The sequence below is a fragment of the Alosa alosa genome, chromosome 11, assembly GCF_017589495.1.
Source record: "Alosa alosa isolate M-15738 ecotype Scorff River chromosome 11, AALO_Geno_1.1, whole genome shotgun sequence".
In the NCBI taxonomy this organism is placed as follows: Eukaryota; Metazoa; Chordata; class Actinopteri; order Clupeiformes; family Clupeidae; genus Alosa; species Alosa alosa.
Genome location: NC_063199.1, coordinates 20,351,769 through 20,361,128, shown reverse-complemented (window position 1 = coordinate 20,361,128; position 9,360 = coordinate 20,351,769). Strand labels below are relative to the sequence as shown.

The window sequence follows — 9,360 nt, the reverse complement described above, 5'->3', positions numbered from 1 at the left end:
GCTTGTCGTACCACCTCAAGCTGGTCATTTTAGCTGGTCTTACATTGCTGGTTTAACTGGCTATGCCAGCTTATGTTGGTCATTCTAGCAAACCAGCCTGACCATTTTACACCAATGTCAAGCTTAGCATGACCATCTTATACCAGCTGTATCCCATTACAGGCTGGTCACGCCAGTATGTCCACTTGGTGGCCCAACCAGCTACAACAGCAAAGACCAGCAGGAGCTGGGAGAAAACCAGCAAAGACCAGCTTAAACAAGCTAAAACCAGCTACCAGCATAAGCATAAAGCATAAGCGTTCTCAGCAGGGTTAGGATAGTCTCTCATGTTGCTGCTTACTCACACTGATTCACACACTGTCTCAGACAGGCAGCATCCTCCCTGGGCCAGGTCAGCTGTAATGTCTGCTACTCCAACCATAAGAGACTTAATGCTCTCATGGCTGGGCTTTTCGATTCAGTGCCATAATTGCAATGATTCAATGACAAGACATTACTGAAAATAGCAAATAGATCAGACATAAAACAACACTAAAGACAGGGTGTGCTTTTCTGTCTTTTTAATACATGCATATTTGATTTTGTAGTTTTACTATGATATTGTGATAAATGTATTCAGTTCTAATACCTGCTATCTGTTAGGTTGGAGATATACCGCAAAGTGCCCAACTTGCGAATTCTGGCTTGTGGAGGAGATGGAACTGTAAGTGCGACTCAAACTAAACTCATCTTCACTATTCCTTATCTTCTCAGATAAAGTCTGTATCATTCATACTTTAAAGGTAATTATTTTAACAATTGTGAAATGCAATGCAGTGTCTTGGCAACAGCATTCTGTGGCAGGGGGGAATGTAAAGATATATGGATCTGGGCATTCTTATGCCGCCATTGTCTTTTGATTGTTATTCTACGGTCTCTTGGCTAAATAGAAAGCTTGGCAAATCCATGACTGTTGTTATGGTTAACCAGCCAGTCAGAGCTGTGTGCATGTGTGTTTGTGAGTGTACGGGGGAAGGGGTTGGGAGAGAATGTGTGTGAATGTGTGTGTGTGTGTGGGGAGGGGGGTGGAAGAGTGTGTGTCTGTGTGTGTGGTAGTGTATGGGGGTTTAAGTGTGTGTGTCTGTGTGTGTGTGTGAGTGTACGGGTGTAGGGAGGTGGGAGTGTGTGTGTGTGTGTGTGTGTGTGGGGGGGGGGTGGGAGAGTGGTGGGGAGAACAAGGTGAACTGTGGAAACCTCTCTCTGCAGGTGGGATGGATCCTGTCGGTTCTGGACCAGCTGCAGATCAGCCCTCCTGTAGCTGTCCTGCCCCTCGGAACCGGCAACGATCTGGCAAGAACTCTCAACTGGGGAGGGGTAAAGAACCTCTTTACATTCACTTATACAGAACTGTTCCTAGATCGTGTGAGAACCACAGCAGAATTGTCCCTAGATCATGTGAGAACCACAGCAGCACTGTCTCTAGATCATGTGAGAACCACAACAGAACTGTTTCTGGATCATGTGAGAACCACAGCAGAATTGTCTGTAGCTCATGTGAGAACCACGGCATAATTGTCTGTAGGTCATGTGAGAACCACAGTAAAACTGTCTCTAGATCATGTGAGAACCACAACAGAACTTTTTCTAGCTCATGTGAGAACCACAACAGAACTGTTTCTAGATCATGTGAGAACCACAGCAGAACTGTTTCTAACAGAACTGTTTCTAGCTTGGCCCCAGCAGTGGCGCGACTGGCTGGGGCACCTGCACCGTACGCCGGCGACCCGGGTTTGATTCCCGCCCCGTGGTCCTTTCCGGATCCCACCCCGACTCTCTCTCCCACTCACTTCCTGTCAATCTCCACTATCCTATCTAATTAAAGGCATAAAAAGCCCAAAAAATATACTTTAAAAAAAAAGAAAAAAAGAACTGTTTTTAGCTTATGTGAGAACCACAGCAGAACTGTCTCTAGCAGCATGAGCAGCATGTGATGCTGGCTGGTGGCCTCCCCCAGGGTTACACGGATGAGCCGGTGTCAAAGATCCTGTCCCATGTGGAGGACGGTAACATCGTCCAGCTGGATCGCTGGAACCTGGAGGTGGAGCCGAACCCGGATATCAGTAAGGAAGAGAAGGACGAGCACCAGACAGACAAGGTGAGTTGATTCCCACTGCTGACTGACCCCGAGCTTGGGAGGCACACTGGTGGAGTGGTGGAGTCCCCTAGTGTTCAGGAAGAACTTAGTGTAAATCCTTAGATATGTACAAAATCACATGCAGCATACAGTAAGCAATCTGCTGACCATACAGCTAGTTTCCTTTGGGGCTGGCACAAGTGAACCAGATGAATCTGTGCTGACTGCCAGCCTGGTGAACCTGCAGAGATAAGAATCGGTCTGGAGGCAGCCAGGTCAGCTGACTTCTGGAGGGAAGGCTCTGTGTTGCACATGAGCCGGGTTTAAATAACCCCATAAGGGTTCTTTATTTTAAGAAATGTATCTGTTCATACATTCTATTTTGCCTGTCTTATAATAATATTTGTTTAATGATTATTTTGTGAATGAATAGGCCTTTTACTTTTATGAAGTAAGAAGGTGTGGGGGGGCTTTTATACTGAGTTTTGTTTCAGTAGCGTAGGAAAAAGGACTACAGCACTTCTATAAGAAAGTTCATTGAAAGGAAAAGTTTAAGGACCCGTATGAGGCCATAAGCTCTTACGGTGTTGTTTCTTCATGTTTATTCAAATGTATACTGTGAAAGAAAATTAAATAAATGGTGAGAAGAGCATCAGTAAAAGTCTACACCACATAGCAATATGGGGATCCTTACACCAGGCTAGCTGACTGTGTTACATGTGTGTGAAGGCTCTGTGTTGCATATGTGAAAGCTCTCTGTTGCATGTGTGTGAAGGCTCTAGGTTGCATGTGTGTGAAGGCTCTGTGTTGCATGTGTGTGAAGGCTCTGTGTTGCATGTGTGTGAAGGCTCTGTGTTGAATATATGTGAAGGCTCTGTGTTGCATGTGTGTGAAGGCTCTGTGTTGCATGTGTGTGAAGGCTCTGTGTTGAATATATGTGAAGGCTCTGTGTTGCATATGTGTGAAGGCTCTGTGTTGCATATCTGGGTCATTGCAGGGAGCTTGGTCACTTGTTCCCAGTGTTCAACAGCATGTCCATGCTCACTGCTGTAGGGTTAGGGGTTGAAGTCCTGATGTCTTGACCTTGTCCTTGCTTGTGTCTGACCCAATTCACCCCTTCCAGCTCCCTATTGACGTCTTCAACAACTACTTCAGCCTGGGCTTTGATGCTCACGTCACCTTGGAGTTCCATGAGTCCCGAGGTTAGTTTCAGTCACTCTTCACTTTCGGCCTGTTTACATATGTGTTTAAAATGTGTCTTTGACAATCTGACCACAGGTCTGTTTACATTTGTGTTTAGACTGCGTCTTGGATGATCTGATTAAAAGTGGTCAGCTGTGACACATCGCTGTTTACACATGTGTTCAAGCCGTACAGTCAGAGATGTTGCTTACTACTTGTGTTTAGTGTCTGCTACAGCCAACGTCAAATTCATTAAAACTTCCATTGTCCAGGACAAATATAACGTTTATACTACAGATGATACTGTGTACAGTATGGTCAAATTGTCTCAGACCACCTTGGCATGTGGTTTGAGTTATCCGATCACAATGTGTCTTGGCAATTGTGAACTGGCCACATATGACTGGATCACCTAAAACAAAAAACAAATGTAAACGGGGTCTTTGAGTCTAGTAGGCCTGCTAATTTTGTAGAAGTTAATTCAAACCTCTATTTGCCTAAATACTGCTATCAATGGTATCGTAATCATTTTAGACTAAAGCTTAGTAATTCTGACTGAATTGTCAACTAGCTGGCAGAAAGCTACAGTAGCTTGCTAGATTGATTGGTATTAAACAAATCACCCTCTGCCCCTCTGCAGAGGCCAACCCGGAGAAATTTAACAGCCGTTTTCGGAACAAGATGTTCTATGCAGGAGTAAGTTGGTGTTTACCATCTCAAATTGTTATTATCTTTATGGCAGCAAATAGCAGCATGTGTGTCTCATGTCCCGTGTCCGTGTCTGTGTGTATTCACCTCAGACTGCCTTCTCAGACTTCCTGATGCGCAGCTCTAAAGATCTCGCAAAGTACATCAGTGTGGTGGTGAGTGAATAACACACACACACAGACCTACTGTTGTTTCAGCACACACACACACGATACTTGATTTATCATTAGTCTTCAACACCCATACTCACACACACACACACACACACACACCTTATCTGTTTTGGCAGTTAGCCAGAGCACATCCCTCAAATGATGAATCCAATGTGCCTCTCTCTGCCACCCGGGTCCTCTATCAGACCCTGCTACCCCACCCAACTCCCCCCACACACACACCTCTTGGAGTGTCATCTCCTCTCGTCTCTTTTCTCCTCCCCTGCTCTCTCTCTGCTGTTGTGATGACCCTCTCCTCTCTGATCCCTCTGCTGTTAGTGTGATGGTACAGATCTCACCAGTAAAGTCCAGGACCTCAAACTTCAATGTCTCTTGTTCCTCAACATTCCCAGGTAATACATGTTTTCTAAAAGCCCTTCTACCAGAAACAGACACTCAAACTGACACAGACAGACAGAGAAACAGAAAGTTTCTTTTTGTGTGTGTGTGTGTGTGTGTGTGTGTGTGTGTGTGTGTGTGTGTAGGTACTGTGCGGGCACCATGCCTTGGGGACACCCTGGTGAGCACCACGACTTTGAGCCGCAGCGCCACGACGATGGCTTCATTGAAGTCATCGGCTTCACCATGACCTCTCTGGTAGCACATCACCACTTTTCACCTACGGGCCTTTAATTAGGGTGTGTGTCTGGTGACATGTCCTCAGTGGTGTCCTCTCCATCTGTGTGTGTGTGTGTGTGTGTGTGTGTGTGTGTGTCCGCAGGCGACACTGCAGGTCGGAGGCCACGGCGAGAGGCTGTGCCAGTGCCGTGACGCTGTGCTCACCACGTCCAAGCCCATCCCCATGCAGGTGGACGGGGAGCCCTGCAAGCTGCAACCCTCCGTCATCCACATCAGCCTGAGGAACCAGGCCAACATGGTGCAGAAGACCAAGAGGAGGATCTCGCTTCCCCAGCTCAATGAGTGAGTCGCCCTTACTGGTCTCACCTGTCTCAGAAGTGCGTGTGTGTCGTGTGTGTGTGTGTGTGTGTTAGTTTGTGGGTGCGTGTGTGTGTGAGAGTGTATGTGTGTGTGCAAGTGTGTATGTGTTAGTGTATGTCTGTGTGTCTCTGTCTTAGTGTGTGTGTGTGTGTCTCGCTTCTGCAGCTCAATTAGTGAGTGGCCCTCTCTTGTCTCACCTGTCTCAGAAGTGCGTGTGTGTGTGTGTTAGTGTGTATGCGCGTGTTAGTGTGTGTGCACGTGAGTGTGAGTGTGTGTGCAAGTGTGTATGTGTTAGTGTGTGTCTGTGTTAGTGCGTGTGTGCACATATATGTGTGTGTGTGTGTGTGCGTCTCGCTTCCGCAGCTCAATGAGTGTCTCACCTGTCTCAGAAGTGCGTGTGTGTGTGTGTGCGCGTGTGTGAGTGTGTGTGTTTGCAAATGTGTATGTGTTAGTGTATGTCTGTGTTAGTGTGTGTGTGTGTGCGCATATGTGTGTGTGTGTGTGTCACTTCCGCAGCTCATTAGTGTGTGCATGTGTGTGTGTGTGTGTGTGTGTGTGTGTGTGTGTGTGTGTGTGTGTGTGTGTGCAAGTGTGTATGTGTTAGTGTATGTCTGTGTTAGTGTGTGTGTGTGTGCACATATGTGTGTGTGTGTGTGTGTCACTTCCGCAGCTCGTTAGTGTGTGTGTGTGTGTGTGTGTGTGTGTGTGTGTGTGTGCGCACACACGTGTGCCTGTGTGCATGTGTTTGTGTTAGTGTGTGTGTGTGTGTGTCTGTGTGAGTGTGAGTGTGCGTGTGTTAGTCTGTGTGTGTGTGTGTGTGTGTGTGTGTGTATTTGTGTTAGTGTGTGAGTGTGCGAGTGTGTGTGTGTGTGTGTGTGTGTGTGTGTGTGTGTATGTGCTCGCATGCATGCATGTGTGCGTGTTTGTGTTAGAGTGTGTGTGTGTGTGTGTGTGTGTGTGTGTGTGTGTGTGTGTGTGTGTCGTGTGTTAGTGTGTGTGTGCGTGTGTCTGTGTGTATGTGTTAGTGTGTGTGTGTTTGTGTTAGTGTGTTAGTGTGTGTGTGTTTGTGTTTGTGTGTAAGTGTGTTAGTTTGTGTTTGCGCGCGTGTCTGTGTTAGTGTGTGGGTGCGTGTGCATGTGCGTGTTAGTGTGTGTGTGTTTATGCGTGTGTGTGTTTGTGTGTGTTTGTGTTAGTGTGTGTGTGTGTGTGTGTGTGTGTGTGTGTGTGTGTGTGTGTGTGGGTGTGTGTAACTGTACTCTATTTCTCTACTTCACAGTCAGCAGCCTATTCCTGAGACACTTCAGATCCAAGTGAGCCGCATCAGTATGCACGACTACGAGGCTCTGCACTACGACAAAGACAAGCTGAAGGAGGCCTGTGAGTGTGTGTGTGTGTGTGTGTGTGTGTGTGTTTGTGTGTGTGTTTGTGTGTGAGTTTGTGTGTGTGCATCTGTGTATTTGTGTGTGTGAGTTTGTGTGTGCATTTGTACATGTGTATGTGTGTGTGTGTGTGTGTGTGTGTGTGTGCATGGAGAGAGGCTCTTTATCATTCTCCAACTATGCCACACTGACTACCCAACACCAGAGACTTTGCTGAAGATCCCCATGCAGCTCTCTCCAACTGGCCCAAGTCTTGTGAGCGTGTATGTGTGTGTGTGTGTGTGTTTGTGTGTGTGAAAGTCAGCCACCCCACTCACTTTCTGTTTTTATGTGAATCATTTTCTCTGTGTTTGTTTGTTTATGTCTGTGTGGATGTGTGCTTGTATGCGTGTGTGTGTGTGGTGTTGGGAGTAACGCGTTACTGTATTTTAGTTACTTTATTGGGTAACAAAGTTAGGTAATGCATTACAATTCAAATTTCAGTAATTAGTTACACTTACTGAATAACTGAAACATCCGTTTCTGCGTTTCTCACTGTATCTCTAATATATTGACTTATTGTTTCCATAGCAGCACGCAGTGACTGCCTATTTAAAATATAGATTAGATACATTATTTCATTGTAGAGGTGTGCACAGGAGAGAGCATGTATTCTCTCCCTGTGCCGCTCCCTGCTCCACACCTCCCCTACGCAAATCAGAACAGTGGCCTAAGCCAGCACTGGTCATGCAGACTACAACTGGCGCAGTGTAGCCTATTTTAAACTTTGTTCAAAATTGATGCATTCAAGTTAATTTAGCAGAGTTAGTATAGCCTAATTATCAATTGTCGCAAACGCTAATTTCTTCAAATGGCTCTCTACCAGACTACCTGTAGCTGAATTTGCACAGGACGAAGAGAAAGCAGCCGTTTTAATAAATCAGCCAGCAGTGGAGAAGTAACTTTTAAGAAATAATCTGTAGCCTAGGCTAGGCTACTGCAAAAACGAATGTTGAATCTAGCGGACGTTTTTAACAGGCTACAAGAAATAGAGGCTTCGTCAACTGTATGGCCCATGTTCTGGTTCGTAAATTAATTTGCAATACTTCCAACTCTTCACTGCACTGTAGCCAAGTGACTGTATGACAGTAGGTTATTTATATGTCTGTACAATAACAAATTGATTCATTCAACTTTATTCAGAACTACGCACTTGGCTAGCCTGAACGGACACATTTTGTTTGGAGAGCACACAATTACAGAATTTGTAGGCTATTTGTGGTGGGTTACTAGCAAACAATGTTTACCTAATTCACTAACTCAAGACTTCAAGGTCATAGTATATAACGTTCTTTACAAGAAAAACAGAAAGGATCCAGGCAGCAAATGTAGAGGAGTCATTTCCGATGGCAGAACAAAATGCTGAATGAAGCCCAAAGCTTTACTGATGTTCAAGCATACACAGCATAAAGCATACTGGCTATTGTTAGGCATGAAAGTAGACCTAATAGACTACTTTTAGCTGACCAATGCGAATCCTGAAATTGCACATTTTTTCTAATTTTGCACCCTGGTTAGAGACCAACTCAAAAATAAAGTTGGTCTCTAACCAACAAGTTAAGTAATTTCATTACAATTTAAAGAAGTAACTAGTAACTTATTACTTTTTTTGAGTAATGGCCCCAACAGTGAGTGAGTGAGTGACACACAAGTTGTGTGTGTGTGTATGTGTGTGTGTGTTTATGTGTGTGTGAGTGAGTGAGTGAAAGAGAGAGAGAGAGAGAGAGAGAGCGTGGGTGTGTGTGTGTGTGTGTGTGTGTGTAAGACACTGACACTGACTCAGATGTCCCTCTCCATGTCTCTTTTCCCAGCCATTCCTCTGGGGATCATTACTGTCCCGGGAGACAGTGATCTGGAGGTGTGTCGCTCTCACATCGAGAGTCTCCAGGAGGTACACACACACACACACACACACATACACACACACACACACACAACTTGTCTCCGGGAGGTAAACACACATATACACACACATACGCACACACACACGCACGCACACACGTACGCACGCAGTGAGTCTCCAGGAGGGAGGTACACATACACACACACACGAGTCTCCAGGAGGTACACACACACACACACACACACACACACACACACACACACACACAAGTCTCCAGGAGGTACACACACACACACACACACACACACACACACACACACACACACACACACACACACACACACAAACACAAACACAAACACACACAGCGAGAGTCTTTAGTAAGAGTGACAACACATACACAAAGGAACTCATTGAGAGTGCATAAGGTGGAAGGAGTGATGCATTGATGTTTACATGGGACAAGGATTCTCTCTCCCTCTCTCTCTCACACACACACATACACTGTGTTTTTGTCTCTCTGCAGGGGGTCGACAGCATGAGGTCAGATGCCGTGGTTTCCCAGAAGCTGTCTCCAAAATGGTGCTTCCTAGACTGTAAGTGCAGATGGGTATCTCTCCCGTCTTTAATGCAACACAAAACATCTCTCCTCAGAAACCAGCACTGCTGTTACAAACACAGCCTTCTGTTAAAGTCTATCTTTGTTAAAGTCTATGTGTTAAAGTCTATCTGTGTTAAAGTATATCTGTGTTAATATCTATGTGTTAAAGTCTGTTGGTGTTAAAGTCTATGCGTTCAATTCTATCTGTGTTATTAAAAGACACCTGTGATCTAATATGTTGATGATGTTCTTTTATTCCTCTCCAGCTACAACAGCTGACAGATTCTACCGGATAGATCGTGCCCAGGTTGGGGATTGCTACACCTCCTCATTTAAAATGCTGC

The 9,360-nt window shown here is 45.5% G+C and overlaps 1 protein-coding gene across 1 annotated transcript in view; it reads left to right on the top strand.

The window, feature by feature from the left end:
- dgkzb (diacylglycerol kinase, zeta b) overlaps positions 1 to 9,360 on the top strand; it is a 48,747-nt gene that overhangs the window by 26,906 nt on the left and 12,481 nt on the right. Inside the window, 13 exon segments of the mRNA XM_048257386.1 lie at positions 643 to 703; positions 1,246 to 1,353; positions 1,994 to 2,134; positions 3,237 to 3,315; positions 3,936 to 3,991; positions 4,096 to 4,158; positions 4,495 to 4,568; positions 4,701 to 4,812; positions 4,937 to 5,136; positions 6,431 to 6,531; positions 8,384 to 8,463; positions 8,942 to 9,011; positions 9,283 to 9,323. Coding sequence (XP_048113343.1) covers positions 643 to 703; positions 1,246 to 1,353; positions 1,994 to 2,134; positions 3,237 to 3,315; positions 3,936 to 3,991; positions 4,096 to 4,158; positions 4,495 to 4,568; positions 4,701 to 4,812; positions 4,937 to 5,136; positions 6,431 to 6,531; positions 8,384 to 8,463; positions 8,942 to 9,011; positions 9,283 to 9,323 — 1,186 coding nt within the window.